This window comes from Eschrichtius robustus, chromosome 20 (genome assembly GCF_028021215.1).
Source record: "Eschrichtius robustus isolate mEscRob2 chromosome 20, mEscRob2.pri, whole genome shotgun sequence".
NCBI classification, from domain to species: domain Eukaryota; kingdom Metazoa; phylum Chordata; class Mammalia; order Artiodactyla; family Eschrichtiidae; genus Eschrichtius; species Eschrichtius robustus.
In genome coordinates, this window is record NC_090843.1 from 22232005 (window position 1) to 22245423 (window position 13419).

The window sequence follows — 13419 nt, forward strand, 5'->3', positions numbered from 1 at the left end:
CTACCAACGGGAGATGCAGTTTATTTACACCAGCAGCCATGGGGGCAGGGGGAATACACAGCGTTTACAAAGTTAGCTACCTGTACAGGATGGATTACATATGCAAAAATAAAAATCTCAAAGACCACAGGACAGCGTGAGCCCCACCCCCCTCCCCCAATGACCCCAGCATGCGGTAATGCCAGGCGGGTGGCCCCTGGGCATGCGGGGGGGAGTGATGCATGGAAGGAAAAGCCACCGGCCATGGAAATTAGTACAGAACCCCCCCACACACACTCAGACACATGATAGAATACAGGGTGGACGACACCTAGCCGGGGTGGGAAGGATGGGAATTGAAACCCACACAGCCTGCTGTTAGAGGGAAGGGAGTGGGGAGCTCCTAGCCCCTGTTCAACTACATGGTAGGGGGGGCACACTCTCCCCGGAAGGAAAGGGGTTTGCTCCCTCAGGGTCTCTGCTGGACCAAGCCCATCTCTTACCCAGGCTGGGCAGGGGGCTCTGCCCTGAGAGCGGGCCAGGGAACAATGGGGAAGTGGATGTGGACAAACCAGTTCCCAAACTACTTCCCACTTCTCCCTCCTCCAACCAGAAGGGGGAAAGGGAGAGGCCAGAGGTGAAAGGGTGTATTAGGGCCTGAGCTGCAGCTGCCTCTCAGAAGGAAGAGTGGCCCGCGGCCTTCCTCCCTTCACCTTCAACCTACTCTCAAGTCTTCATTTGGGAGCAGGCTGGAGGCTGGCTGAGATCCTCCTTTCCCTCTGGCTTCCCCTTAGAGGGAGAAGGCTGTGGAAGAGCGAGAACAGAGGAGCCCAGGCCCCAGGATTTATTCTAACTCCTGCCAAAATTTGGCTTTTTAAAAAATAATCAACAATTCTTGGGTTAAAAACCAGTTTGTAACCAGGCGTCAGCCACAATCAGAGCCACCCCAGGGGGAGATTGGGGTTCCAGACAGGGTACTACAGCCCTATCTCTGTTGTTCCCTTAACCCTCTAGGGTCCCTAACCCGAATCAGTCCAACCAGTCCTGGGTACTAGCTACCCAAATGTGGGATGGCTCCTCCTGGGAGGAGGACAGGGGACACGTCCTGCAAGTGCCAGAGAACATGGCTCAGGGTCAACTCCATCCCTGTGTCAGTCAGCTCTGCTCCCTGCCCAGACTGCAGTCCTCCAGCTCGGCTCCTGAGAGCGATGGTGCCCGTGTGGAGGTGGGACGATACATCTCTTCAGGATGTAGACCAGGCAGGTGGGCACACTGGCACCACAGTCCCACAGAGGGGCACTGTCTGGGCATGGCACCCCTTCCCCCTCCGCTGACAGCCCAGAGCACAGAGACCACCCTCTCTTCCTGCCCCACTCCTAGCAAGGGGGGAGAAGTAAAAGATCAGGATTTTCCTCAGAGCCCCAAACCACAAGTACAGAATAAATAACTTAAAAGCGGCTAAGGAAGGGGAAACAGGGCAGGCTTCAGAGGCAGGAGCATCGAGAGAGGAACTGGAGCTGGTCAAGGTGAAAGAGGGGGTGGCAAGCAGCAGTTGGGAACTTGGGCTGCCCTGGTAGGGCAGTGGGGCAGGGTAGGCAGGAGCAACATGGGGCCACCCCAGGAGGGTGAGGCTGGGCCCCTTCCTGGGGCAGGGAATGAGGTAAGAAAACATTTCAAATAAAGCAGCACCGTTCCCTCTCACCTTGGGGCCCCACTCCTCGCCAGCCCTGGGTCAGGGAGGAGAGGTAGGTGGGGAGTCATTTTGATACACAGCTCCCTCTTCCTACCCTCCCCCTGCCCTTGAAGCTGTAGAGGCTGGAGGCCCTTTCCTGGCACCCAACAACAAAAGGACAGCTCCTGCTGCCAAGGAGGCCCATGGGGACTGAGGGGAAAGGGCTGCCCCTGTGAGGGGCAGGGAAGGCGGCGGCAGTTCTGGACGCCTACCTCAGCAGACAGCTCGCTGTGCCTGCCTACCCCTGGGGTGGGGGCGTTTGATAGGCTTCTTCTGCACACAGACAGGACACGCCCAGCCCTGCTCCTCAGCTCCAAGCACCGGACCCATTCACATTGCTGAGGGCAGCTGGGGGAGGCCCCCTCCAGGCTCAGCTTCCAACCCACCGCCTCCCGGGTAGCCACGATGCTCCTCGGCAGGGCTTAGTCCAGTTCCTGGCATGGGGGGCGGCAGTGCCCTGGCACAGTGCCCAGGTCAGGCCCCTGGCCTAGCTGGACATCCAGTAACTCACAGAATAAATAGGAAAACCGCCTCCCCACCGAACTTATGTCCAAGGCATAATATGTCCAGGTCTGAGTCCTGCACGCCGAGGGCTCGTGCTCCGGCGCAGAAGACCCTGACACCCCCCAGGGGTGCATAATTGGATCCTCTGCCTGCCTGGCCCACCAAACCTCCCAAGCCCAAACCCCCAGCAGCCGTCCATTTGCCAGGCTATGCCACCTGGGTGGGGGTCGGGAGGGAGGGCTCTGCTCAGCCAAAGGCTATCCCTTGCACCCAAGTCAGTTGATGTCATCGTAGATGCTGGGCGTCGGGGGTGCCGGAGGCTTTGGCTTTTTCTTCTTGTTGGAGCCCAGGCCAGAGGCAGTCCCTACCAGGCTCAGATGGGATTTCTTTTTCTTGGTTTTCCGTGACTCGGAGCTGTTGGTACCTGAAGAGAAAGAGGCGCGAGGGTTGAGGGGAGGGTCGCGGCAGGGGAACGCAAGGTGCTCCCCCTCCTCCGCTTCGGGCAGAGAGCCCCTGGGGCCCAGCTGTATCACCTACCTAGACCCCATCCCTGATTCTCACTCGTCTTGGAGGAACCTGAATCAGAGGGTGAGAGATCAGAGGAGCCATCCCACTGAAGCCGGCTGATCAGGGCCTGGCTGTCAGTCATGTCAAAGCTGTCATTATCCAGGGAACTCTCGACCTCTGGAAGGACGCTGGAAAGGGAAGAGGCCAGAGAAGGGCTTCAGGGATACCAATCATCATCCTTATCCTCCACAACCCACCACCTTTCCTGGAGGGTCACTCACGCTGAGGGTCCAAGGAAATAAATCCGCACGGCTCGCCGCTGCTCATCCGTGTGCTGGGGGCAGCGCAGGGACCTGGTGGGGAGAGAATTATCAGACCCTGACAAGGCAGGAAGGGTCTGAGGAATACAGGTGAAGCCCCTCCCCTCAGCAGAGGTGGGAGGGGTGGACACAGGCAGGGAAGGGATGAACAGAGAGCCCCCAGATTGTGGCCTAAGGCCTGACCATTAGAAGAGGGGAGGGGAAGGGTGGGAGTCCCACTGCTCAAGTCCAGGGGTACTCCTGACCCATGCCCAGGGTGAGTGTGCAGGAGGGCCCCCTGGCCCTGTTCCTAGGTTCTGAGCTCACCTTGTGCACATCTTCTTGGTGTGTTCAGAAATCACCCCACATTGCTGGAAGAGGAATATAAGCTGAAAGGAGGGATGGAGGAGAGCCTACTCTAGACACTAGACATTCTCTTCTGTACAAATGCTAGACTGTAAGCAGAAATGGCCCCAGGGTGAATACGGCAGACGGCCCCAGACGACCAATGGCCAGGAAACCTAATTCCAGAGAGAGACCTAGGTGCCCTCACTGCTATGTCAGCAGCCTCTTTCAGGGCCTCAACCACTGCCTGTGGCTCAGCACGCTCCCGAGGGCCTCCCCTTCCCTGGTCCCTCACCGTGGTGAGCAGGCTACGCAGCTCCTCCGGCCCCAGTGTCTCGTAGCTGATCCCAGTTGAGTTGTTATACTGGGCAAGAACCAGAGGTACAGGTTAGAGAAGGGGCAGCCAAAGAAGGGAGGGTGGGGGGTGGGGGGCAGAATCAGTCCCTCTCATCCCTTCCTAAGTGAGAAGCCCCTAAGACTGCCCAGCAGTTTTCCAACAATCCCTTCCATCCCACCTGCACAGGGGTAAGGGGTTGGGACCTACAAAGAATATAAATATGCAAGACCTAAATACCCCATCTAGTGCTTCTGGCTGTCAGCATTCTGATCCCCACTTGTCCAATCCCACCCAACTCACAACAAGGACAATGAGAGGGAACCTACAAGGGGCAGCCCCTACTCACCTTAAAAGGATCCGAATTGCTAAGTTCCCCTGAAGAAGAAAAAAGAAGGGGAAGGGTGTTTGATGCAGAGGTACAGACAGAGAACCCTGAAAATAACCAGAGAGGAAGTGGGGGTGATAGAAGGATCACAGGCCCTCCCTCGATACCCCGGCCCAGCCCCTGCCCCCCCCCACCCCACCCTACCCTCCAGCAATGAGTCCCAGAAGACATAGCTAGAATCACTCCTGTTGTTCCAGCCCCACTTACCATTTTTGTGTTTTAAAGACTTGGATCTTCGAGGGGAATTGGGGTTCTGGAATGGGAGATACCATAGCTTTGGGGAAAGGGTAACGATAAGGGGGAGCCGAGAACCCAGGGAAGGAAAAAAGATTTGACAAAGAAACATCCTCAAATTCCTACTCTTCCCCATCAGTAAGAGGCCCGTCTACCCATATTCCCTCCTCCCACCTTCCCTCAAGGCCTCTGCTGCCCTCCTGCCCACCAGACACCCTCATCCCAGAACCCAGAGAGGTACCCAACGACCTCAGACTTGAGTCAAGACACCCGAGGACTCCCTACCCAAAGGGGAGGGTATGTGTCCTTCGCCCAAATCTCCCTCATGCTTGCCCCAGCTCTCACCTTGTCTGATTTCCTCTTCTTGGCTGTGTAGGACAAAACGATAAAAGGTAGGGTCACTTTAAGTTCCCAATCTAAGGGCACCTAAAGGAAAGTACAAAGCTACACTCTCCCCCCTCATTCAGGATAACAACTTGTGACCGTTACGTACCCAATTCCTGCGTGCCCGCCTCACCCCAGTGGCCCCCAAATTCCCCAGATCCCCAAACACCTTTCTTCTCTGAGCCATAGGACCAGTCGTTGTCATTGATGTCATCGTTATCCTCTTGGTCACTCTCAGACTTGTTCATGTTGTTGCTATTGGCAATCCTGCCAAGGGTAGGGAAGAGGAAGGGTCAAGGCTGCCACCTCTCTGCCCCCGACTTCACAGGTATAGTGGAGCATCTGGGGCCAAGCATGACCCACCCTCTGTGCCCTACAAATGCCCCTGGGGGGCTACACCATGGGACGGGCTGCAAAAGACGAGCCGCTCTGGTTTTAGCAGGGGGAGAAGCCCTCACCGGCGGTTGGCGATTCGACTGCTGTTCCGACCCATTCCCAGGCACTTCTCCAGATGGGGAGCAAAACGGGAGGCGGCAATGCTGCGGCTGCAATTGGGGCAAACACACTCCTTGCTCTTCCACTGGTTGAAAACCTGTCCAAAGATGTCCAACCCCGGCTGGTCCACGATCTCTGGGGACAGGAGAGGCGTGTCGATCAGGGCGGGCGGGCAGGGGACCCTCACCTCTCGTTCCCACCCATGGCCCCATGGCCTCTTCAAAGCCCCTGCCTAAGCTCACAGGAGCTCCACGTTCTACATGTGGTGCGGTTGCCAGAGGACGACCCTCCAAGCACTCCCAGGACAGGGCTAGACTGCTCTCCTTCAACCCTGAAGCTCACCAAAATCCTTCATGCTATCAGGGTCCGTGTCGTCCAGGAAGAAATAGCCACACTTGACAGCCCGGTGTACCTCAAAGCAGAATCCCAAACAAGAATCCTCGACCAGGTCCGCGTATATCTCCTGAGCGATGGCCTGGGCCCGGGGGAGAACATCCAGGGTCACAAGAGTCATAGTCCCACGGACTGAGAGCAACTCTCACCAACCAAATCTCCTGCCATTTCGCCCTGGTCAGAAATAATGCCTTCTTTGCCATTTTCCCCATCTTGACTTCGAGTTCTTTCTTCTTCTGGATCCTCGGGCCTTCTTAGCTGGCTATTCCCTTTAAGGAACAAGGCTGACTACCCAAATTCCTCTCTGGTGTGGATGCCAGATAAAGTGACGAAGAAACATCAAGAGAAAGAACTGGAGGCACACGTGGGGGAGCCCTCACCTCTAGTTTGCTGTTATCCAGGCCAGACAAAGACATTTCCTCCATTTTCATTTGTAAACTCTTGTGGAGACGGCGCTCTGACTGCTCATAGCACAGCGGGCGGCAACACGGCTGCACACATGGGGGTGGGGGTGTTGGTGTGAGTCCAAAGGCACCTCTGATGACTGCCACCTCCCCTCCGCACCTCGCTGCCCAGAGCTCAATGGTGGCATCAGGATCTACCTCTCCCTAAAGCCTAGGCTCACTAAGCCTGGATGGTCCTTCAGGGCCTGAAACCCAAGGGCGGCCTAGTCCTTCCCAAGCCTGAACTCAGGCCCTGGACTCTACTGCCAATCAGAGTCTGGGTCTACAGGAGGCAGCAGCTCCCCCCAGGTCCCCAAAACTCAAACCCCTCTTCGATACCCATGGTGCAATGCAGCAGGGGGAGGAGAAGGAACTCTAAGGCCTCAAAGCAAACCCACAGGGTGTGGCAAAGAACTGCACAGACTCCTAAATACACTCCCCTCCCTTCCCTAGGCTCTCCTCAGAGTCACCTCTGCTTTCAGCCAGGATGTCCACTTGGGGGGGTACTGCTACCAGAAGTAGGAATGGCCCTAGGACCCTACAACCTTCACCCCACTCTATCTTCCCTTGAAATAAGCCTGCCACTACAGAAGGGGAGCACAGCCCACAGAAATCTAGAGCTAAAGGGGCATTTCTAGCCACCATGAGCAAGAGGAGGTAGAGTCCGGTGGGATGGCAGGCCAAGAGTGGGCACTCCCCTTACCTGTTCTTCTTTTAGATAACCACCCTCCCTCCCTCAGGACCAGCCCGGAAGTCTCTCCAAGAGCCCCAAAGTCCAGGAATCCCCACCAAAGGATTCAGAAACAGCGCCCACAGTCCGGGGCCCCTCTGAACGGTGGGTACGAGTTTAAGGAGCTGCCGGCCTAGAGTGGGGTGGGGACTGACAAATGAGCCGGGGGCACTGGGGAGGGTAGGAGGCCGGGCCTCAGCTCTTCCCCCGTCCCTGCGGCACTGCTGCTGCATCATACCAACTGGGGGGAGGAGAGCCGAGCCGCCGGAGGCCGGCGCCGGTCCGGGACAGACCGACCCCTAGAGAGTGGGCAGAGTGGGACGCGTCCCGGCCCCTCTTCTTCCCCGCCCGCCGACAGCCCCGGCCGGCCGGGGAGAGGAGTCCGGGAGGGTGTCTCTATTGTCCCGGGGGCTGGGGCCTGGCTCCCTAACAAAGGCCCCGCGCCCCCTCCCCGGCCGGCCCTGCCCCGCCCAGGGGGGACCCAGACAGGGGGAGAGCGGGGGGCCCCGGCCGGGCCGGGAAGCCGGGGGAAGCCGGGCGTTTCCGCGTCGGCCCGGGGGGAGGGGAAGGGGCGCTGACCCAGACCTGGGGGGAGGGGGCCCAAGCCCCGCCTCGGGCCCCGCCCCCCGCCCCCCGCAGGCCCCTCCCCCGTCCCCGTCTCCGTCCCGTACTCACCCCGCCCGGGGGGCCGCGCCGGGGCCCGGCGGCCTCTCAGGGCCGCGTCCTCCGGCGGCGGCGGCGGCGGCGGCTGCTCCGGAGCCCCATGTCCGTCGGTCCGTCCTCGCCTCTCCCCGGGGCCCAGGGCCCGGGGCCGGGGGGTCGGGCCGCCCCCCCGCCTCGCCGCCTCACCGGGCGGCCATGGCCCCTTCCCCTCCCTTCTCGTCCCGTCGCCGCCTCCTCCTCCTCACCTCACCCCGCCCGCGCGCAGTCCGCGCGCCGTCCGCGCGCCCCTCCCCCCGCCCCCCACTCCAGCCCGCCTCTCCCGGGCGGGGGGTGCGGCGCGAGCCCGGAGCGCGCGCGCGTGCCGCGACCGGAGGATGGATGGATGGAGCGAGCGAGAACGCGAGCGTGCGCGCGCGCGCCCCTCTCCCCCCTCCCTTCGCGCGGGCGCGAGGCCAAGCGCGAGCGCGCTCCAACCTCCTCCTCTTCCTCCTCCCGCCCCTCCTCAACACCCCGCCCCCGCCCTCCCTTCCTCTTCCTTCTTTCGCTTTCGCGCGCCCAGCGACTGCTCGCGCCTGCTAGAAGGGCCCGAGCGCGTGCATCTGCCCCACGGCCGCAGCTCGGCAGCATTTGCTCCAGGGGGCGGGGACCGGGCGGGGAGGAGGGGCGCCACGCCGCCGTCCAAAGTACCGGCGGACGGGGACGGGGGCGGGGAGATGGGCGGGGCCTTCGGGAGCCACCTCGGCCAATTGCCGTCTCGCCTCGGCCCGGCCGGCCCAATAGGATGGCGGTGGGTGGAGCGGCGTTCAAGGTGAGGTGCGCGGTGCGCTGGGGGCGGAGACGTTGTGCCGTCCCGGCCGGCTCCGGGGCGGGGGCAGCGGGTGGCGTCGAAAGAGAGCGCCGGCTCCCAGCCGAGCCTGGGACGCCTTCCGGCCCAGGCTCCCCCGCCCTTCCCTCCGGGCTCCCGGCTCTTTTTCCCCCCAGCGCCCCTACCCCGGAGTTCACCCCGAAGCGTGCAGCCGCTTCTGTGAAGAGGCCAGAGTTGAAGTGGGACGCAACTCAGGCCAGAAAACCTGAAGGGGGCTCGTCCGAGCCTCGGTTCCCCGTGTTCCTGGGCGGGTCTCAGCCCACTCCAGGCCTGAGAACCAACAGACGCCCGAGATGAGGGTCCTCCGCTGAGGGCGGAGGCCGAGCTGTGCCAGTCTGAGCGGAGCGCCCTCCCCGCCCTCATCCTAATTTAGATCCCACACCTGCTCGCCTTTCCTGCTTCCGGAACCCACGATGGACCCCCCCTCCCCACCACCTCTTCTCTCCACAGCTTGCCAGTCAGTGGCCAGACCCTTACTCCGACCCAGTTCTACTCCCCAGGGTGTGCCCATATCCGCGCGCTCTCACAGTCCCTCTTCTGGAGTAAAGGGCCTTTCCCAGCCGCAGTAGGTGCTTAGACTGGCGCTTCCATCTCAGTTACTCTCTGTGTCTGGAGTCCTGGAACGGGTATATGACAGCCCTCTTCCTTCAGAAGATGAGATTAAATGAGGAAAGTCTTAAATCATATACTTTGGGACCATCACTGATTCTTTAGTCTTCAGCAAGCATTTATAGAGGCAATAGTCCTAAGTGGTTAAGACCAGGAATCATCTGAATTTAAATCTATGGACCTGACAAATGAACTTCAGCAAACGAGCTCTCTGTTGCCCCAGTTTACACTGTTGTCACCGGGTATAATGATAGTACCTATCTCATTAGGTTGTTATGGGGATTGACAAGTCAATGCCTGAGAAACTCAGCTCAGTGTGTTTGATAAATCTTAGCTGTTACTCTTACGGTGCACTGTAAGAATTCTTACGGTGCATCCGTGCTGGGATGCAAAAATAAAATAAGACCGTTATACTTCCTCAAGAAGTTCACAATTTGGGGGGTAGACAACAGACCTGTAGGAAAATAATTGCCAGTGTAATAAGAATAAGAGAGCTGGGGACTTCCCTGGCGGTCCAGTGGTTAAGACTGCGCTTCCACTGCAGGGGGCCCGGGGTTCCATCCGTGGTTGGAGCTAACCATAGGGGACAGAGGTGGCCAGGCGGAGGAATCAAATGATGTAAAAGGGTTGGTCAGGAAAGGCTGCTTTTAGTGGGAGAGGAGCCAGGTCAAGACAGGCCAAGAAGGTACTAGATATCTCACACAGAAGCTTCAGAAGTGAAGTGCCCAGGGACTTCCCTGGTGGCGCAGTGGTTAAGAATCCGCCTGCCAATGCAGGGGACACGGGTTCGAGCCCTGGTCCGGGAAGATTCCACATGCTGTGGAGCAACTAAGCCCGTGCGCCACAACTACTGAGCCTGTGCTCTAGAGCCCGCGAGCCACAACTACTGAAGCCTGCCCGCCTAGAGCCCGTGCTCCGCAACAAGAGAAGCCACAGCAATGAGAAGCCCGCGCACCACAATGAAGAGTAGCCCCCGCTCGCTGCAACTAGAGAAAGCCTGCGTGCAGCAACGAAGACCCAACGCATCCAAAAATAAATAAATAAACAAATTTATTTAAAAAAAAAAAAGGTGAAGTGCCCGGAAGTCTGGGCACTGGCTGGAACATAGGAATGGATGGGGAAATAGCAGGAAGTAAGCAGGGCAGACCATGCAGGACTAAGGGTGTGCTGAGGAGTCTGCGGGCTTTAACCCTACAGGCTGTGAGGAGTCCTTAAGGGGAACTGTTTGACTTGCATTTTAAGTAGATCACTCTGGAATGTGGAGTCTGGATAGTTTAGAAGTAGTAGGTTTTTGTTATAGCTTGAGATGTGTGGGGTAAAGGAGAGAGAGACCCTGAATACATCATTAACCAAGATGGGGAACTCTGAGGAGGAGATGTGAGGATACAGGACAATGACAAGTTCAGTTTGAGATATGTTGGAGTTACTGTGGAATCAGCTGGTGGAGACTCTCAGAAAGTGTTTGAACTTGAGTCTAGAGCAAAGTAGTGGGGCCAGGACTTCATGTGTCTCCGCAGTGTGAATCAGGAATTCTCCATTCCGATGACCCTGATCTGTTTCTTAGTCTCGGAATATGTCCAATACATCCTGCCCTAAGGAATTTACATATGCCCAGGAAGCCTTCCTATCTCCTCCCTGTTTACCTAAATCCTTCCTCACTTCTCCACCCCTGGCTACCCTCACAAGAAACTCCTTTAAAACTGGATTGTACTATTCATTTGGCACTTGGCCTGAGCAGTCTGTGGTGGTGACCTCTTTGGGCACGTGCACGGTCTCCACAGTTAGCACCAGTCAATAGACACTAAGGACTACACTGGTCCAGGCTCTGGGCGAAGTGCAGCGAGCCAGAGAGACACACAGACCTTGTCCTAGTGGGGCTTGCAGCCCAGCAAAGCCTGATGTGGAAGAAAGATTGAATGTGAAGGCATCCAGGCTGCCAAAGAAACACATGCATAGAGATCTTTTAGTCAGGGGGTCAGGGGAGGCTCCCTGGAGGAAGTGGTCTTTTAAGTGGAGCCCTGAATTAACTAGGAAGAGAGGTGAAGAGGAACATTCTAGGCAGAGGGAACGGTTATGTGTATAGGCAGAATGTGTAGAGGCCTGGGAAGAGAGTGTGGTGTGTTTGAATCTTGGATGGCTTGTGTAGCTGGAGTTGGGCAGAGAGGCCAGCAAGGGCACCAGATCCCCCAGGGCATTGTGGGCCCTATTTATTCCCTCATTCAACAAATATTTCCTTTTTTTTTTTTTTTTTCTTTTGGCTGCATTGCACAGCATGTGGGATCTTAGTTCCCTGACCAGAGATCGAACCTGCATCCCCTGCAGTGCAAGCACAGAATCTTAACCACTGGACTGCCGGGAAAGTCCCTCAACAAATAATTCTTGACTGTAAAATGTATGCCAGGCACTTTTAGGTGCTGGGATTACTGTAATGAATGAACAGATACGTTGCCTTCTACTTGGAGAGATGATAGACAATGAACAAGTAAACAGATACAGAAACAAGGAGATGTAGAAGAAGGCCTCTCTAGAGAGGGTGGTCAGGGAAGGCCTGTGAGGTGACATTTGGGCTTAAGTCTGAAGGATGGGAAAAACAAGCTATCTGTAGTGTTGGGGGAATGGCATTTTGGGCAGAGAAAACAAGCGCAAAGGTCCTGTGGTAGGCATGTTTGAGGAACAAAAGACAGATCCCTTGGCTCGATCCTTGTGAGTGATTAGGAAGAGTGGAGTGACAGAAGGGAGAGGGGAAACAAGGGCTAGGCCTTTTAGGGTCACTGTAAGATAAGGAGTTGTAAGTGTAAGGTCATCAGATTTGTTTTAAAAAGATAGTTTTGGTTGCTGTGTGCAGAATGGACTGCAGGGGGCCAGAGAGCAAGCAGGGAGACCAGTTTTAGGTCTTTGCAGAAGTTGAGCAATGGTGATGGCCTGAAGAGGATGGGAATGGAAGCAGGTAGAGAGATTTGAGAGAGATACAGGAAATGGAATGGGCGGGTCTAGGTGAGCGAATTTCACCTCCTTTCACTAAGAGATGAAATAGGGAGCGAGGACTTAAGGATGATACCCTGATTTCTAGATTGAATGACCAGATGGTTAGTGATTATCTGGGGTCTTGAGGTATGAGGTGCCTGCAAGATATCCCAAAGGATACACTGAAGTCTGTACGGGTCTGCAGCTTGGAAGAGCGGTCTCTCTAGAGACCACCTTTTGGAATGGTTACTATGGGTGATAACTGGGGGTTCATAGAGTGACTTGAACACCTAGGATAGAATGAGGAGGAGGTGGGACTTCCCCTGGTGGTACAGTGGATAAGACTCCATGCTCCCAATGCAGGGGGCCTGGGTTCGATCCCTGGTCAGGGAACTAGATCCCACATGCATGCTGCAACTAAGCGTTCCCATGCCTCAACTAAGGAGCCCACGTGTGACAACTAAGGAGCCCATGTGCTGCAACTAAGCAGCCCATGAGCGGCAACTAAGGAGCCCACCTGCCACAGCTAAGACCTCACACAACCAAATAAGTAAATAAAATAAATATTAAAAAAAGAAATAAAATCAATCCCTTATTTATTAAAAAAAAAAAAGAATGAGGAGGAGGAGCAGATGCCAGCAGAGTAGACCAAGAAGTCAAGAGACAGACAAGTGGGACTTCCCTGGTGGTCCAGTGGTTAAGGCTCCACACTCCCAATGCATGGGGCCCAGGTTCAATCCCTGGTCAGGGAACTAGATCCCACATGCCACAACTAAGAATCCACGTGCCACAACTAAAAGATCCCTTGTGCTGCAACTAAGACCCAGAGCAGCCAAATTAATTAAAAAAAAAAGAGAGACAGACAAGTGTCCACTGGGTGTAATTGATGAACATGTTGGTGACCTCAGCGAGTCACCTTAGGGGAATAGTGGGTGGGAGGTGAGGAAATGGGAGACCATGAGGGGCAAGGAGCTTTTCAGAAGTTTGGCCAAGAGTGAGAGAGGGGTGTGGGGAGAAGGGAGAGGTCTTAGATGGCCCTGGGTCGTTAGCCCTTGGTGGTTGCAGGAACCCAGCCAAGGCTTGTGGAGGGAAGGCTGTCTTCCTTAACATCAGAGAGCAAGTCATCTCAGCCCAGCCCACTTCCCATCAGAGGTCTGGGTCATTAGGAAAGTCATTCCTAACCCTGGTGAGGCTGAGGGCTCAAGGTGGGAGGGTTACTCCAACTCCCAAAGATAAGCCCTTGCATGACCATGGTGAACACCCCTGACCCTAATGGTTCATTCATCACCTCCGTTTTTCAAGGCAGTGCCTTCCGGGAGAAAATAATGTATCTGTTTCCCAAATTCTCAGGCCTTAGTGGTCTGACAACCCAAGGTGAACAAACTGAATTGAGAAAGTGCAAGAACAGTAGCACAAAACAATGTAAAGGCAGGTTGCCTACGGAATCGTCAGGAATGAGGAAGATGGTTCTAGAAAGAAGGGGCAAACAAACTGGCTTCAAGGGTCTTTCCACATTGAGACTGTCCGGTCGCCCCTGTCTCTACTCGCCCT

The 13419-nt window shown here is 56.4% G+C and overlaps 1 protein-coding gene and 1 long non-coding RNA gene across 12 annotated transcripts; one reads left to right on the forward strand and one right to left on the reverse strand.

Moving 5' to 3' along the window:
- Position 1: 1 nt before the first annotated feature.
- ATXN7L3 (ataxin 7 like 3) lies at positions 2 to 7681 on the reverse strand. Of its 11 annotated transcripts, none has more exons than XM_068529693.1 (13): positions 7443 to 7681; positions 5975 to 6085; positions 5544 to 5676; positions 5165 to 5336; positions 4876 to 4973; positions 4668 to 4690; positions 4296 to 4362; positions 4050 to 4135; positions 3662 to 3730; positions 3349 to 3410; positions 3004 to 3075; positions 2753 to 2910; positions 2 to 2639 (listed from the first exon to the last, which is right to left on the reverse strand). In XM_068529693.1, exons 2-13 carry the CDS (start codon positions 6023 to 6025, stop codon positions 2491 to 2493), a joined length of 1140 nt encoding a protein of 379 aa, XP_068385794.1. In that variant the 5' UTR covers positions 6026 to 6085; positions 7443 to 7681; the 3' UTR covers positions 2 to 2490. The 11 variants fall into 11 exon arrangements, with proteins under 11 accessions (XP_068385794.1, XP_068385799.1, XP_068385801.1 ...); XM_068529698.1 differs by having other exon boundaries at positions 4296 to 4341; positions 7443 to 7680; XM_068529700.1 differs by having other exon boundaries at positions 4050 to 4078; positions 7443 to 7680.
- Positions 6493 to 8916, forward strand: LOC137754214 (uncharacterized). The gene is made up of 3 exons (XR_011071767.1): positions 6493 to 6694; positions 6778 to 6872; positions 8746 to 8916. It is a non-coding gene; the product is annotated as an uncharacterized lncRNA (long non-coding RNA).
- Positions 8917 to 13419: the final 4503 nt, after the last annotated feature.

Coding starts and splice junctions, on each gene's coding strand:
- ATXN7L3 (XM_068529693.1), bottom strand. CDS start 6,025: ATGAAAATGGAGGAAATGTCTTTGTCTGGCCTGGATAACAGCAAACTA. Junction 4,974..5,164: donor AGTCGAATCGCCAACCGCCG/GTGAGGGCTTCT, acceptor TACCCTTGGCAG/GATTGCCAATAGCAACAACA. Junction 4,691..4,875: donor CTATGGCTCAGAGAAGAAAG/GTGTTTGGGGAT, acceptor TGTCCTACACAG/CCAAGAAGAGGAAATCAGAC.